Source organism: Zeugodacus cucurbitae, chromosome 6 (genome assembly GCF_028554725.1).
Source record: "Zeugodacus cucurbitae isolate PBARC_wt_2022May chromosome 6, idZeuCucr1.2, whole genome shotgun sequence".
Taxonomy (NCBI): Eukaryota; Metazoa; Arthropoda; class Insecta; order Diptera; family Tephritidae; genus Zeugodacus; species Zeugodacus cucurbitae.
The window spans coordinates 47,040,386-47,057,436 of NC_071671.1; the positions used below are offsets into that span (position 1 = coordinate 47,040,386).

The window sequence follows — 17,051 nt, forward strand, 5'->3', positions numbered from 1 at the left end:
TTTCAAATAATGTGTAATCTGTGCAAGTTTATAAAGGTTATTTTGATTCATTCAGAAAATAATAATCACTGATCTATAAAGTAAAGGAATTTTTTTATTAATCGAGAAGAAAGATCATTGATTCAGCTTGAAATATCGGCGAAGATGTGAAAACGATCAAAAATTTATCTGATGTTTTAGCACAGAAATGGCAATCACGAATATGATTCCAAGTGAAATGATCTAGTGAATAAAGTAAAGATCTCAGTTATCAAATCTGTGGTTTATGAATTTAGTACAGAACTATAATATTAAAATACAAAATTACTTAAACAACTGCATGAAATAATATACGAGTATTTTATTTGTAAGATTTTCCCGGAGAAAAATGAGAAAACCTGAGTATGCAGTTGAGATAAATTGAGAAGTAAATATCAGAGCATTCTCCACTAAAAATGAGAAAGCCAAAGAGCAGGTGCAAAATTAAATCATTAATCGTGAGAGTCAAAACTGTAATATATTTTGAGAGCAATCATGAGAGTATTCATTATGTGGGTGCGATCAGCGTAGTATTTGCCTTTTCCAACTAAATATTTCCAATTTAGTATATGTTAAGCATTCGTGAGTTGCAAACTGAAGCTTTTGCATAGAAGAAATTGTTTTATTTCTTTTTTTGATGAACTAAAGTGGTGATCAAAGTGTTGTCGAAAATTTAATTGTTTATAATTTTGGTGAAATATACAAAGAACACAACACAAAATGACTGTTGACGAGAAAGAATGCGTAAAAGTGATTGTCAAAGATGAACCTATAATCAAAACAATCGAACTAAAGGATATTGGCTTCCTCGAACAACAACCGGTGATCGTGAATTGCCCCGCCTGTGATGCTGAAGCGCTGAGTATTGTGCGTTTGGAGGCGGTTACTTGTCTGCAACGGTTTCTAAGTGCTACAAAGTTGTGGTAAATAGTTTGTTTAAATGATAAAAAAAATAGTTTATTTGAGAAAAAATAAAAATCATAACATTTGGTTTGGATATAAACAAGAACAAATTTTAGAAATTTTTAATTAATAAATTTGTGTAAAAAAACAAAAAGTGCAAAAAATTAATTTTTTGATAATTAAATATTTTGTATTCAATTACATTTATTATTTTTTGTTTTCATTTTTTTATTTTTTTTTTTTTTGGTTTTGTAAGTATTCAAATAAATATAGAAATTTTAATATTCATTAATAATTTTTTTTTTAATATTTTGCAATTTTTTTTTTCATAAAATGTTTTTTTCCTATGTCTAATAAAATAGTCCAAGCAATATATAATTAATTTATTATTTTGATTTTTCAAAAAAGGCTTTTTTATTTAAAAAAAGTGTTACAAAATCTGATCACCTATTCTCACTTCCAGTAAAAATTGGCAACGCCGCACTGACATCAATCATTACTGTAGCAAATGTGGCTGCTACATTGGCCGTTATGTGCCGATCATTTGCAGTGAACGTTGCATATCGCGCAGCGCACGAAAAATGGCTGCGAGTGACAGCATGGCACTGAAGACACCGCCGAAGGATTGTGCTGCGCAAGTTCAAAAGAGGCGCGAGAAAGTGAAAGCGAACAGAGCTGCAGCAAAAGCCGAGAAGGAAGCCGCCAAAAAACAGGGAGCAACTGTAGTGGGGCAATCGCAGGCAAATTGATATCCAAAGGAGTTGAACGAAAGCTGCTCAGAAGATAAAACGATTTCTATAATGTATAATTTTATTTTTAATTTATTGAATGATAATTAAAAATGTATTGAATGTGGGAGAATCAATGATAAAAGCTCAATGAATAATTTTTCTCAAGAAGAACTCAGGATCGAGAAGTTCTTCTTCTTGCAGCTAGAACTTACTCTGATCTTTTAAAAAATATAATTTTTAAGGAATAAGCCTTTGTAATTTCAGTTTCAAAGCATGTTTTCCGTGACCTACTTTGGAAATTTTACATACATCTAGCGATTTCGCCGACCGTGCTCTAATTCTTGAACCAGTTGCTGTACTGACTTCCAGAAAGTATTATTTTCGAATATTCTACACCACAGATTACACTGTTTTTATCATACCAACTTTTAAATCTCAGCGCTATTCTATTCACTTAGACTGTTGTGATTAAATGAGAAAATCAGGATTCAAGACTCAGTGAGTGAATATTTGTAACTAATAACGGATAAGAACTTTGAAGAAAATCTTAAAGATCTGAAAAAACTGTCCTGGAAATTGTCTGTGAACGTTATCCAAAATCCAGGAAATCATAAAACTGTAAAATTCCATAATTCACAAATTAACTTATAACACATTAAGCTTTGGGGTTCCTTAAAAATTTGTATGCTGGACTCTCATCTGGAGTTCTTTCCGGCAAATTTGGGCGTTGTGAGTGACGAACGAACGAACGAAGGCGAGAGATTCCACCAGCACGTTCCCAAAATTTAGAATAGCTCTCACTCGAAATAGAGCGCAGGAATGCTAGCAGCTTATGGCTTGAAACTTTCAAAATACTTTCCAGAAGCCAAATTCATAAGTATTATTTCTATATTAAACAATACTTTAGCTGATAATAAATTATTTTTTATCAAAAGTATACATATTCGATATGATCCAGTCATATTCTAAATAAGCCTCTTTATCTTGAATAACGACTTATAAATTTAATGTTCAAATATTCGCTGGAGAAGAGAAAGTCTAGATTTTCGTATGTTCGGCGGTATTTTCTACTCCTCAACTGTCAATAGGTAAAATCTTCGTCGAATCGGCTCTATCTTTCACATTCGTTGTATAATGATATACTAAGATAGTTCTTTTATAAATAGTAATCTTTAGGAAACGGCCTTACGTCCATATTGCATTCAGAAGAAGGATTAAAAAACGGTTGTATAATCTAGACTTAGAACGTTACTGTGCAGTTATGTCCGATACAAGGAATTTGGAACTATGAAAAGTCGTGTGTATTCAATTTTTTAAGGATTCTACCATTTCGGTGTGTCTCTTTTTCGTTGGGGCTTAATATGTATTAGATATTAACATGTAAATGCGGTCCTCTTAAAGTCTCTTATAGGTATATATTTATGTATCTAACTCAAAAAACAAGGTCTCTCGTCATAAGTTCTCAAAAGTCAACGAGAATCTTCGTTTGTTATTTTTAAAGAATTGACAATTTTCAGCTTATTCAAGAGTTATAAGTATAAATAGCTGAGAGATTCCATGATTTCGAGTGAAATTACTGAATATTCTTTTATTTAAAAGTTAATCACGATTAACAAAGACATGCTCTACATAGTCATTCCATTGCCAAAAAAATTACCCGGACATATACAATACAAAGTTTTAGATTTTCAAAATAAAAGCTTCAAAAGCTTTAAAGCTAAAAACTTTCGATATGGTTCGTGTACTAGTACAACCCTAAACAAATAAAGAAACATATTCGCAGACAAAATTATTGTGTACAAAAAAGCTTAAAGCACACGCAAAAGCACGTGTACAAAATAAAGCTTGGAAATTGGTGCCGCGCAATTACAACAAAAACTCAATTGATACAGAATATACGGTAAAGAAATGTAGCGGTTTAGCATAGACAACTTTTTCTTTCTTTGCCATCATCATCGACCGTACGCATATCTGTCTCCTTAATAACCGACTCCTCCGTTTGGCAATAATCACGATTCGGTTTGACACAATTATTGGCGCGATCATACAAACCCAGAAAGGTCTTACAATTCGAACAATGCAGATATTCTCGATTGTCGTTGGGCAGCAGAAAGGGTAGAAAGCAGAATGGCCAACAGCCGAGTATGCAGGCGGCGCAGCAGGAATTGTTTGAGCTGCGTTCGGTTTGTGTGCGTATGAGCGGACGTCGATTGGCGCCGCATTTCGGGCAATATATGGTACCATTGGCCGGGCGCCACTTCTCAATCGAGGTGCGGTAGAGACTGCGACTGGGCTTCTCATTATATGTCGGCGAAGATGGCGTATGCACCGTGTAGCGACGTGTGTAGACCTGGCTCGTGCCGTTACTCTGATCCGGACGCAAATCACATTCGGACATATCCCGTTTGTCAGCATTATCAACTGGCATTTTAAAGATACCTTTGGTTAGATTCAAGTCTAGCACAGTCAAATAATGCTTGAGTACTCACCGCGATGCGAGCGTATGCGCATGCGTTCACGCGAAGATTCGGAACGCGGTTGAAAGTTCTCATAGTCATCCACACCTTTGCTGGCGCCGCGTTCAAACATATTGGGCGTCTTATCGTTGAGCGTCTCGTGCGGCACGACTATGTTGCCGGCGGCTTCGCGCATAGATTTCATATCGTTTTTATCGCTTTCAATGATTTCTATTTCGGGATGATCGGTGCGTATGTGTTCGAGTAGCGCGTTGGTGTCGTAGCGTGAACACTCGAGAATTTTGTTGCATTTCAAACAACGCACATAATGCGTCTTAACCGATTCGGGTGAGTCCATCGTACATTTTTAATGCTTATTTTTCATTTGTTAGGTTTCTCACAGAAATATGAATATACTAACAATCAAAGACTTTAAAAAATTATCTGCACAGCCTAGGCCACAAATTTTGTATTTCACTAATTTTCGTAATTTTTTAGCACCGAAATTTTTTTGACACGTTATAGCTTTTGGTTTTGTTTTAAAGTGTAATGGATTGGGGTTTAAAACGAATTTTCTTCGGGTGAAGAGTAAGAAAAATTAAATATTACAAATATTTTGCGTTAAATTTTTTTCTTTATACTGTTGCTAATTGTCAGAGTGACTTACAGTTGTAGTTTTGAAAGGTCTCCACGAATATTGTAGGGTTTACTATGTTCTATTTTTATTTAAATATCTTATATGTAACAAGTAAGGAAGGGCTAAGTTCGGGTGTAACCGAACATTTTATACTCTCGCAATTTATTTATTTAACTTTATTTATATTATATAATACAATTTGACCCACATATTCGTCATATATATTGTATAAACTCCATTGAAAATTGGAAACCATAACATTAGGTTAGAAGCATCGAGGTCCTCGCGTTCGATATATGGGGCCTTAAAAACCTATGGTCCGATTTCGGCGATTTTTAGAATGGGGCTGCCACACTATTAACATAGTATTTGTGCAAAGTTCTGCACCGATATCTTCACTAGTACTTACTTTATATATTGTAAAGTAAACGATTCAGATTGTCTTCAAAGTTCTGGTATATAGGAAGTAGGCGTGGTTGTGAAGCGTTTTGGCCTATTTTCACAGCATATCATTGGGATGTAAGTAAACTATTACAAACCAAGTTTCATTGAAATCGGTCGAGTAGTTCCTGAGATATGGTTTTTGACCCATAAGTGGGCGACGCCACGCCCATTTTCCATTTTGTAAAAAAATCTGAGTGCAGCTTCCATCTGCCATTTCTTATGTGAAATTTAGTGTTTCGTTTTCGTTTTTCGTTAATGAGTTAACCCACTTTTAGTAATTTTCAACCTAACTTTTGTATGGGAGGTGGGCGTGGTTATGATCCGATTTCTTTCATTTTTAGACTGTATGAGGAAGTGGCTAAAAAAAACGACTGCAGAAAGTTTGGTTTATATAGCTCTATTGATTTGCGAGATATGTACAAAAAACTTAGTACGGGGCGGGGCCACGCCCACTTCCCCAAAAAAATTACCTCCAAATATGCCCCTTCATAGTGCGATCCTTCATACCAAATTTTATTTCCATAGCTTTATTTATGGCTTAGTTATGGCACTTTATGTGTTTTCGGTTTTCGCCATTTTGTGGGCGTGGCAGTGGTCCGATTTTGCTCCGATTTTTGAAAGCAGCCTTCCTATGGTGCCAAGAAATAAGTGTGCCAAGTTTCATCAAGATATCTTAATTTTTACTCAAGTTACAGCTTGCACAGACGGACGGACGGACGGACAGACAGACATTCGGATTTGAACTACACTCTTCACCCTGATCACTTTGGTATATATAACCCTATATCTAACTCGTTTAGTTGTGGGTGTTACAAACAACGGTTATGTGAACAAAACTATAATACTCTCTTTAGCAACATTTGTTGCGAGAGTATAAAAAAGACTACTTTTTCCAAAGGTAAGGAATTAATACAAATGTTAGAATGACTTCATGCCAGATCTAGATGGTTCTAAAAGTCCAAAGTGATACATTGGATAGTGTTAGTATTAATATTCCCAATTATCGCATATAAGAAAGCATTTATCAGCGATGTATTATATTTACTTGTGTATATACGTGTAAAGTCTCGAATCAATGCTGAAGAGAGATCCCAAAATATGGGTAACCTGAAAGGAACGTCGACATTTAGAACGTTACTTATCTCTCATTATTTTCAACTCTTTTCGATACATCTATATTAAACAGGGACAAAGAAACTAGTCTTTATTAAAGATAAATTTGAATTAAGGTTCTCCTAACCTATGTACTGTATTTGGACTTTTAAACTGAATTAATGCGGGTGCCAATGGGCAGCAAGCCAGTAAAGAATAAGTTATCATATTTCTTAAATTGCTATTAGGAAAGTAAAATACAGCTGTTGGAATAATAATAGACTTAGACTGCAAAAAGCGGAAACTCAAGCAATCTGATGTCCAAAGTCAATAAAATATTAAGATAACATTTTCCTTAACTTTCACTTTCCTAGTTGAAAGAAATCTGATTTACCGAGAAAGAATTAAAAAAATTCTTCAATAGTTCCAGAAAGATTCCGAGATTATTTCGGTATATTGACTAAATTGATATATATGTGGTAGATATGCGACTTTTAAATAGCCATCCCATCTCGGCTGGCAATCAAACCACATGAAAACCCACTAGTTCCTCAGAAAGATTGATTAAAGTCAAACTGATGACTATACATGCAAGGACAAATTTGTTCATTCGCAGTTGGAAAAGCTCGAATATTTGACAACTTTTTGAGTTGTGGAGCCTTTGCAATATAATTTATTACCATGTGGTTGTTTTATTGAGTGGAGTTGAAATCCGGATGTCTGTCCGTCTGTCTGTCCGTCTGTCCGACCGTCCGTCCGTGCAAGCGATAACTTGAGTAAAAATTGAGATATCTTAATGAAACGCATGTTTCTTGGGACCATTGACCATTGAGAGGGTTACTTTCGAAAATGGGCAAAATCGGACCATTGCCACGTCCACAAAATGGCGAAAACCAAAAATACATAAAGTGTCATAACTAAGCCATAAATAAAGTTATAACAGTAAAATTTGGAACAAAGGATCGCACTAGGAAGGGGCATATTTGGATGTAATTTTTTTGGGGAAGAGTGCGTGGCCCCGCCCTCAAATCGGTTATTTTTATATATCTCGCAAACCAATGAAACTATATAAATCAAACTTTCTGCAGTCGATTACCTTAGCCATTTCCTAATACAGTCCAAAAATGAAAGAAATCGGATCATAACCACGCCCACCTCCCATACAAAAGTTAGGTTGAAAATTACTAAAAGTGGGTTAACTCACTAACGAAAAACGTCAGAAACACTAAATTTCACATAAGAAATGGCAGATGAAAGCTGCACTCAGATTTTTTTACAAAATGGAAAATTGGCGTGGCATCGCCCACTTATGGGTCAAAAGCCATATGACAGGAACTACTCGACAGATTTCAATGAAATTCGATATATAATATTTCCTTGATACCTTGATAACACGGACAAAAAATGGGCGAAATCTGTTCACAACCACGAATACTTTCCTTATACCTAAATTTTGAATTCAATCTTATTCCTTCACTTTATAATATATACATTAGGAACCAATGAATATAGCGGAATAAAACTTTACACAAATAGTGCATACATCTCTGGCTTCATTTGTGAAAAAAATTGTCGAAAACGGACTATAACCTTTTAAGGCCCCAGATATCGAACATGTTGAACTCAGCGCCAAAGGGCAAATTTTATCCGAAAATAGGGGTAAATATATTAGATAATTTAATGTAATTCAGAGGAAATTGTTTTCTTCTAATAGTGTGCTGTTCCAAAAATTATTAAAATCGGGTCATAACATCTCCTAGCTCCTAACCTAATTATAGGTTTTTAAAAAAACGGTGGGCTTTATTTCGCATACAGTAGAACTCCAATTATCCGAACTCCGACTATCCGAATCGCCGATTATCCGAATCACAAAAAATTGTCCAAAAAAAGTCTAAGTGCGCTATTATTTTTCCCACCGCGAAGTCAGTGTTTGCGCGTCAAGTCTTGACTTGACTTGTCTTAACTTGCCGTTGTGCCTACACTGATTTCCCCCCTCGAAAACAGCTTATATTGACGGAGATGTTTAAAAAACAATGATTTTTATACTCTCGCAACAAATGTTGCTAAAGAGAGTATTATAGTTTTGTTCACATAACGGTTGTTTGTAACACCCAAAACTAAACGAGTTAGATATAGGGTTATATATACCAAAGTGATCAGGGTAAAGAGTGGAGTTCAAATCCGAATGTCTGTCCGTCCGTCCGTCCGTCTGTGCAAGCTGTAACTTGAGTAAACATTAAGATATCTTGATGAAACTTGGCACACTTATTTCTTGGCACCATAGGAAGGTTGCTTTCGAAAATGAGCAAAATCGGACCACTGCCACGCCCACAAAATGGCGAAAACCGAAAACACATAAAGTGCCATAACTAGCCATAAATAAAGCTATGGAAATAAAATTTGGTATGAAGGATCGTACTATGAAGGGGCATATTTGGGTGTAATTTTTTTGGGGAAGTGGGCGTGGCCCCGTCCCCTACTAAGTTTTTTTATATATATCTCGCAAACCAATAGAGCTATATAAACCAAATTTTCTGCAGTCGTTTTTTTTAGCCACTTCTTAATACAGTCCAAAAATGAAAGAAATCGGATCATAACCACGCCCACCTCCCATACAAAAGTTAGGTTGAAAATTACTAAAAGTGGGTTAATTCACTAACGAAAAACGTCAGAAACACTAAATTTCACATAAGAAATGACAGATGAAATCTGCACTCAGATTTTTTTACAAAATGGAAAATGGGCGTGACTTATGGGTCAAAAACCATATCTCAGGAACTACTCGACCAATGAAACTTGGTTTGTAATAGTTTCCTTACCTCCCAATAATATATTGTGAAAATTAGCCAAATCGCTTCACAACCACGCCTACTTCCCATATACCAGAACTTTGAAGACAATCTGAATCGTTTACTTTACAATATATAAAGTAAGTACTAGTGAAGATCTCGCAGAACTTTGCACAAATACAATGTTAATAGTGTGGCAGCCCCATTCTAAAAATCGCTGAAATCGGACCATAGGTTTTTAAGGCCCCATATATCGAACACGAGGACCTCGGTGCTTCTAACCTAATATTAGAGTTTGCAACTTTCTATGGACTTTATACAATATATATGACAAATATGTGGGTCAAATTGTGTATTATATAATATTAATTAAGTTAAATAAATAAATTGCGAGAGTATAAAATGTTCCGTTACACCCGAACTTAGCCCTTCCTTACTTGATATTTCTAAACTTGTACATAAGTACATTTTATTTATATTTAAAACATGTGAAAATTTCATGTTTCTTTCATTTAATTCAATAAAAAAATAGTGTAATATCAAAACGAAGCTTTTATTCTCTCCAATGGCAATTTAAAAGAAAAAATCTGATTATCCGAATATTTGATTATCCGAATGGGTCCCGGTCCCCATTAATTCGGATAATTGGAGTTCTACTGTATATGTATTGGTTAATATGTAAGATATCTTAGCAAAATTTAGTGAGCGTATAGTCTTGGATATAGTGCACCTTGCTGGTGAAAATTAATTAAATCGGTCCAGGAATTACCTCAGCTCTCATATACTATATATTACGATTTACTTTATGCCGTATTTATGGGTAAATTTGTGTGTCATGTAAATAAAATTTCTTCAATAATTTGCGAGAGGATAAAATGTTCGGTTGCACCCGAACTTAGCCTTTCCCTACTTGTTATATAAATATTTCTCTGGAAAAATTCAAGGCAAAATTAATTTGTTAATCCCATGGCCATGGGTGATAAGCAATTATACAATTCTTGGCTACGACGTTCCAATTAAATTAAAATATGTTTTCTTAAAATTAATTGCATACATCATTGATTATATGTGCATTCCGAATTACAATAAATTCCAAGAAAAGGTTGTAATTATTTGCTTTCATAATATCCGCATCTACAAGTATGTTGTGCGCATATTGTTGAATACATAACGGTATGACCTTGACTGTGTAGAAATGTTTAAATTTCAAGAATTCCAGCATTCCAAGAATAAACAACAAAACAGAATTATGTCAGCATTCATTAAGTGTGTGCTTGACAGGAAGGGAAGTTCAGAAGCGAGCCAAAGAGTAATTTTTGTTATATATGGCAATTTTTAAACTGAACGTTAGTTAAGCGTTCTAAAATTGCGTTTGTGAAAGTTCCTAATTCTTGAGATTAAAAATCTTGTCAGCCTCTTTAATTAAAGGTATTCAGGAAGCTAACTGATAATTATAATCGATTATAATCGATTATGGATTATTTTAAAAAATTGGAATGACAATCCTTGATAAATATTCGAATCAAAACATGTCAATCATTCTCTGTAGGTAGATGAAGATAGCAAACAACTGTTCTGTGAATAAAGACACCACTAGATATATGAAGTGTGGTTATAAAATAATTAGCTAATCGAGACAAATATATATATCCAAACATTTCAAATAAATAGAATTAAGGAAATACGAAGAAAAAATGCTCGAACGGCGCAGCAACGACAATATTTGTGATTCAATTTGTGTTTCAGGTTCAACGCACAGATTACTTAATGAAATAAACACAAACAAAGCGGTAATATCCTTAATGCGCATATCCATTGTAAGAAAATAATTCGATCAATTATGTGTGTTGTATACAAAAACCGACGTACATAAATATTTTACATGCCACATATGCATATTGTCAGGAGAGTGTTTATGTCTAAGAACAGCAACAACGCCGGGGCAAGCACAAAAGGTAGAACTAATGCAAACAATGAACCCGAAAGGCAACATAAAAACGTTTAAACACTGCGAATACATATATATAGGCGAACTTTGCCACAAGCGCAGAGACATTTGGTGAAAATTTGTGTGACCAGGCTGCGCTTGACAGGCGAACAAACGTGGCAGACGACAAGATGATAGATAAGACTGCCAACAAGAAACGCCTAGAAAGTCATTATTTACATATACAAATTTATTTAAGTTTGACTAACCCAAGTGGAATTTACAAGCTTTATTGATTATGCTGACTGGATTTGATGTAAAAGGTGGGATTTAACAGCACTGTGTGGTTAATGAAAGGGTCGATTTATGAGCCTCAAAAACCTTGAAAGATATTGATGTCTTTTGCAGAGAAAAGAATAATGCTAGAAACACTAAAATAACTGGACCAGCTGGTCTGTGCCCACAATCTCCTAAGCGACCTTGAAGATATATCATACATTTTCTTCTTTGGCTATACAATTACAATTGAATTTATCTCAGAATAATTTGAAAGAAATAACTTGGAGAACTATCTTCAAGAATTTAGTCGTTGGAATTATTATTTCGTTTTTCGGAAACCGGTGTTATATAAAGTATATGGAAGAATTGTCGAAACTGTAAAATATATGATTATCTTACGACTAGAGGGCTCTAGTACGCAAACTGAGTCTATTGAATACCTTTTATGTATTAAGAAATATTTAATTGGGTTGCAGATAAAGCTTTCTGAGGCGAGTTGGAAAGAAGCTTTTATGGACCATACATTTAGCTGGCCATTTATTCGAGTCTAAAATTCAAACTCTATATCTATACTAGTTTCTTAGTTTTCGAGCTTTTCTTTAGAGGCTTGTTGTTATGGTACTACTCATCTTCAAACCTTTGAAAAAATTTGAGTTCTTCGCCTTCTTTGTGGAGACAACAGCTTTATATATGTTATGTTTCAGAAAATGGTTAATTTTATAGAAAAATAAACCAGAACTTTTGGTTCCTAAAGAGCAAACATTTTCTTGAAAATCCCGAAACTTTTTGGAACACAAAAAATAAGAATGGATAAGTACTAGTTCGGCTCAGTAATTTGAAATTCTCGTACTGAAGTTTTTTAATAAACAATTTTGAGTTGATAATTTCTCTAGCAAGGATTTCTCGTTGGGATGGAAAACAAAAAGTTGCCTACTCTTATTTGCTCCCTTATGTGCTCTTTTAAATACATAAACACGTTGTCCTCACACATAGCCGTACATACAATCACCAATACACTTTCTATTATGTTGTAAAAACTGAGGTGAAATAACTGCCGGCGCATGGCAAATGAGTTTATTAAACCAAACATTGCCTGCCAATGCCCAAATAGAGTGTTCAACTGCGAACCGAAGCCCAACGGCAATGTCCTTTAGAGTGATTTGTGCATTTGCGCTGCGGATATGCGTTCAATTACAAGTTGCGACGTTAATTGCAAACACACTGGCTGGCATTGACAGTAAATCAGTGAATTTGTTAAGGCCTCATTGAATTTAATTTTTGTCTAAAGCGTGTGCGTGCATTCAAAAATATACTTTTAGGTACATGTGAACGCATGTGGGTCGACATTTGATTGATTCTGTTGGGAATTTTGAATTGTTTTGATTAATGCGAATCATTGAACGCCTGAATACATTTTAATTTTGATATGCTTTTGAAGATAAATTTAAAATTCGAGTTTTAAGCATTTACTTTATTTCAAACATTTCTGTACCAAAATTTTATATAACAGTCAATGTTACCTTAAAAACTGCTAAATACAATTATGTTATATATATATGGGGCGTATATTTAGGCTTAAAGAAAGATTTTGTAAGATGAACTATTCAATAACAAAATTCTATAGTAAGAATGGTTCTGTGGTTTAAGAGGATTCTAAGATTTAGGATCAGCGTATCTGAACTGCATTTGTCTAGTGTAATCACTAAATTACTAAATTGTGAATGAAACAAGAGGGGGAAGGTAATGATGATGTTGTTGTCTCCGTTGGAACCCAAATTTCAGAGCAAACAAATAAACCCTCGAAGGCAGTTGATTAACCAATACCCCATTTAAAGTAACGTGAGAAAATATATATAGATATTAAGTGCTTTTAAGTGAAGTTGTGTACTTTCCGACGATTTCTGACTAAATTGAACAGGAGCGCGTTGAGACCTAAGATCCAAACTTAGATCGTATTTTTCATAACAGAACATCGAGCTGTAGCTTCTACAATCTCATGCGAACTATGATAACGAAGAGCTATCCTATAGCTTTGGATTTATATCCAAAACAGATCTAAGTTATAAAAAGGTCTTACCAATATAGTTATACAGTAATGAATTGCTGGGCTAACATAAAATATATTTTTTCTAGCTGGAGCACATATGCAACAAAAAAGTCTATGAAAAATAAAAAGTCTAAAATCTCAGATGTATATTGGAATTTAATTTCACAAATGTACAAGGTCAGTTAACTCGAACACCCACGTTGAATCAACTAGCGATGAATGAACATCCCGAGTTTACCAACTCATATAGTATATAGAGAGGTTGCCTGCTTCAAACAGCAATGAACTCTTCAACCGAACAGGTCGCAGTTGTTTCATAAAATCGCCCACTTTTATCACTTAAAACCTTTTCCAAAAACGGATGCAAGAGTTAGAATTTAGTACAACCATGACACACTGATTATATTCCCGGAAGCATAACCGTAGCTTCCAGTGAATTACACAAATACAAAAGTAGATAAGTATGATAATAACCATTTTTATCAGGTTTAAAAATAAATCTAAGGTACTAGGAAGGAGAGAAAGTAATTTGTTAATACACATGCCATTTTTTGTTGAACCAACCTTTATTTGTACTCCTCTTCGCTTCCAAAAATATATAAAAGTAATTGATTGAATCCACCCACAAACTACTGAGCTCCTTGTTATATACAATACGTACAAATGTATTTAGGTATTTGTATCTACTTATGTGCATTTGAAATGAATTGAAGTGGCGAATTGTATGATCTTGTGTCTACACTATTTCAATTTAGTATGAATGAGTTTGTGAATGTGTGACAAATGGCCAACAATTTGTGACACCACATTTAGTTGAGTTGAAATTTTAATCAACATGAATGGAAAGGACCAATATGTCGAGTGGGAGCTTAAGTATATAACATATAACTAAATATATAAAGTGTGTGTGATTGGAAATCGATTCTAAAGAAATTTCATTGACATTGACATTGACATTGAAACCGAAGCTGATTGTGCAATTCCTGGAGAGTGAATTATTAAGCATGAAGTTCAAGTTCGTCAGAACCTGTTGCTATTGTCGTTGTATTTGGAATATTTGTGCTCATGGCCATCCTCTTTTCTAAGACCATTGTAGAAGTTGATTCTAGAGAAATTAAAATTTATTTCACTTTCAATGAATTCACTTTACTTTCAATGAATACTTATAGGCGCTTCCAAAATTTAGAAAATTGAGGATTCTATTGAGGATATAATTCTAAGTCTAAAGCACTTAAAACACTTGGTTTTATGCCTTGAATAATTGGACGAAGGAACCTATAAGTTGTCCAACACATGCAGTATGAAAAATATCCGATTAATTCCATTCCGGGACTTTCATAGAATTCCCAGACGTTCCTGATTATTATCATAATCGATGATTTCTCTTAATAAAAAATCTCATTTATCTTTATTATTTTTTCTCATTGTCTCTTTATCTCCATTTCACTTATATTTCTCTCTTTGTTTTCTAAGGCGTCCCGGAACGTTCGAGTGGTGCGTAGTTATGCTCTCAAAGAGCTATAATGAGCTTTAAATAGATAATATTAAAATTGTCTCCATATTTATTTATCGCACCCACTTACCCTGGAATAATAAAATTTTTATTTAAATTTTGATCTTTATTTATTCATTCTTTTGACAGTCAGCTCATCAAAACGCTCATTTGTATACATATTATTCATTCACAGTGTAATAAACAATTATCACCAACAACTCTCAGTTAACAATACATTTTCATAACTTTTTCTTTCTCTCATTTTTTTGGAGTTACTTAGACCTTATATAGATATTTCTAAATTTTAAATATTAGCTTATTACAAAAATATTTTTATTCAATTTAATTTTAACATGTTTCTTCGAATAATTCTATATGTATATGTGTATAACCTACAAGGACTTATCATTTCATCAAACATTTATACAGCATACTCCTTTCGTTTTAAATATTAATTTTTGGAAATGTTAAGTTTTACTAGAACTTAGTAATTGGTTTTTGTTAAAAAATATATATTTTTTAATTCTACATATGTAAGTAGTGCTATATTTAGTTAAAATTTTGACACCTTAGTCTCTAGATCTAGATCTAGATGAAGTGTTCGTTTGTGTTTCATTTACTTTGTGGATTGTATATGAAACTACAGTTGAAGTTAGATGTTAACGCTTTACTCTCATTACATTTTACTATATATTTACAAAAAGTCATTTAAGCCCAATTGCCTTGTAAGCGAGCGTCAAAAGAACACTCGCTAAATTAACGAAATCTGTATATCTAATAACACCAATGCAGTTTAAGCGAGTTCAGAGCTGTTCTTTAAAAAAAATAAGCGACTTCAAATAGAATAACGTGACGTGGCAAAAATTAAGTCCATTGGTAACTTAAAATCCGGAAGTAAGATACTTGAAATAAGCAAAATGAATTCCTCGGTTTGACATCTACGCTGACAGTGACAGTTGGCAGTGTTGCCAAATCAATATAAATAATTTTTATCTTAGATGAGCTTTCTTTTGACACTTGCTCACAAAAAAGAAACAGGCCTACATATGGATATAGATTTGTGTTTGTGACTGTGATGGCACAGTTATTCACAATTTACTTCTACTTTATAATTAAATATATGACTCATGATAACTAACTCACTATTTTTTCATTAATGCGTTGTATAAAAATGTTTTGTTGTAATTAGAGTTTTGACTCACTTAGTGCTAAGATACATATTCATATATAATATTTTTCAGTTTATATTTGGCGTGTAATTTTATTTCTGTTATTTTTTCTCGAAATTCATATCAGCACTTTAAATTTTTTGAATTAAAAATAAAACTTTTTATGATATTAAGTGCATGCTCTATATAAAATATTATTAACCCGTTGTACCAACAAAAAGCTGTTTAATTTTCATAACAGACAATTTAGTTTTGTACTCTTATGGCAATTTCCAAAAGTGTTTTGCGATGAATAGACGTCGACCAAAGATAAGTCATGCGAGGAAATATTATTTTGAAATATAACTCTGCCCGACTCATTAAAGCATCCGAATGACTATTTTGTCTTATGGGATTTATGAGAAGTTTTTTGTATAGAAGCCCAGAGATTTCGTAAAACTGGCTGAAAGACGTTCACTATAAAAAATCGTATAGTTGTTGTCCAGACAATAGTAACGAACCCATTTCCTGCAGAGTGGTATATTACTACTCTTAATTCCCTCCAGTTATACTATATCTATTCATTCTCTCAATCATTTGTTCTATCACAATTTAACTCATATTTCTTACCTATTAAAATTTTCGAATAGATTTTCATAGATATTAAGTACAATGGAACAAAAAAACAAACAATGATATACTGAGAAGCCAGTTATATAATATATACTACAGTAAGTTATGCAATTATTTTGAAAAAAAAAATAATAAAAAATTTATGTAATTTTAAGTTCAGAAAATCGTTTCTTACTACTAATCCTATACTATCAAAGTAATGTTCCTATATGCTAGAAATAGGCAAAAGTCGTCGTAGTTACTATAAGTTAGCTTTAAAATTTCAAATCGATATGCATTCTTACACAGATACACTAATTTTAAGAAGGATAAAGTGAAATTAAAATAGTAATACTTAGGTTAGTATAGATTAAAAAATGTTTTCGGTTTTTCATTCTTTCTTTCTTTATAATCTAATAGGTATGACAACTAATTAATTTTTATTTTTCATAACAAATAAATTTATGCAAATA

At 33.4% G+C, this 17,051-nt stretch overlaps 2 protein-coding genes across 3 annotated transcripts; one reads left to right on the top strand and one right to left on the bottom strand.

Annotated features, from left to right (window-relative positions):
• The first annotated feature begins 600 nt into the window (after positions 1-600).
• LOC105209911 (uncharacterized) lies at positions 601-1,863 on the top strand. The gene is made up of 2 exons (XM_011180575.3): positions 601-941; positions 1,385-1,863. The coding sequence occupies exons 1-2, from the start codon at positions 739-741 to the stop codon at positions 1,668-1,670; spliced, it is 489 nt and encodes a 162-aa protein (XP_011178877.2). The 5' UTR covers positions 601-738; the 3' UTR covers positions 1,671-1,863.
• Positions 1,864-3,205: 1,342 nt separating this feature from the next.
• Positions 3,206-4,791, bottom strand: LOC105209912 (uncharacterized). Of its 2 annotated transcripts, none has more exons than XM_011180576.3 (2): positions 4,142-4,791; positions 3,206-4,091 (listed from the first exon to the last, which is right to left on the bottom strand). In XM_011180576.3, exons 1-2 carry the CDS (start codon positions 4,464-4,466, stop codon positions 3,571-3,573), a joined length of 846 nt encoding a protein of 281 aa, XP_011178878.1. In that variant the 5' UTR covers positions 4,467-4,791; the 3' UTR covers positions 3,206-3,570. The 2 variants fall into 2 exon arrangements, with proteins under 2 accessions (XP_011178878.1, XP_011178880.1); XM_011180578.3 differs by having other exon boundaries at positions 3,206-4,073; positions 4,142-4,786.
• Positions 4,792-17,051: the final 12,260 nt, after the last annotated feature.

Bases quoted from the DNA above. Each gene is read 5' to 3' on its own strand.
- LOC105209912 (XM_011180576.3), bottom strand. From the start codon at position 4,466: ATGGACTCACCCGAATCGGTTAAGACGCATTATGTGCGTTGTTTGAAA. The intron at 4,092-4,141 runs GTGAGTACTCAA...ATCTAACCAAAG, and splicing joins GCGCATACGCTCGCATCGCG to GTATCTTTAAAATGCCAGTT.
- LOC105209911 (XM_011180575.3), top strand. From the start codon at position 739: ATGACTGTTGACGAGAAAGAATGCGTAAAAGTGATTGTCAAAGATGAA. The intron at 942-1,384 runs GTAAATAGTTTG...TCTCACTTCCAG, and splicing joins CTAAGTGCTACAAAGTTGTG to TAAAAATTGGCAACGCCGCA.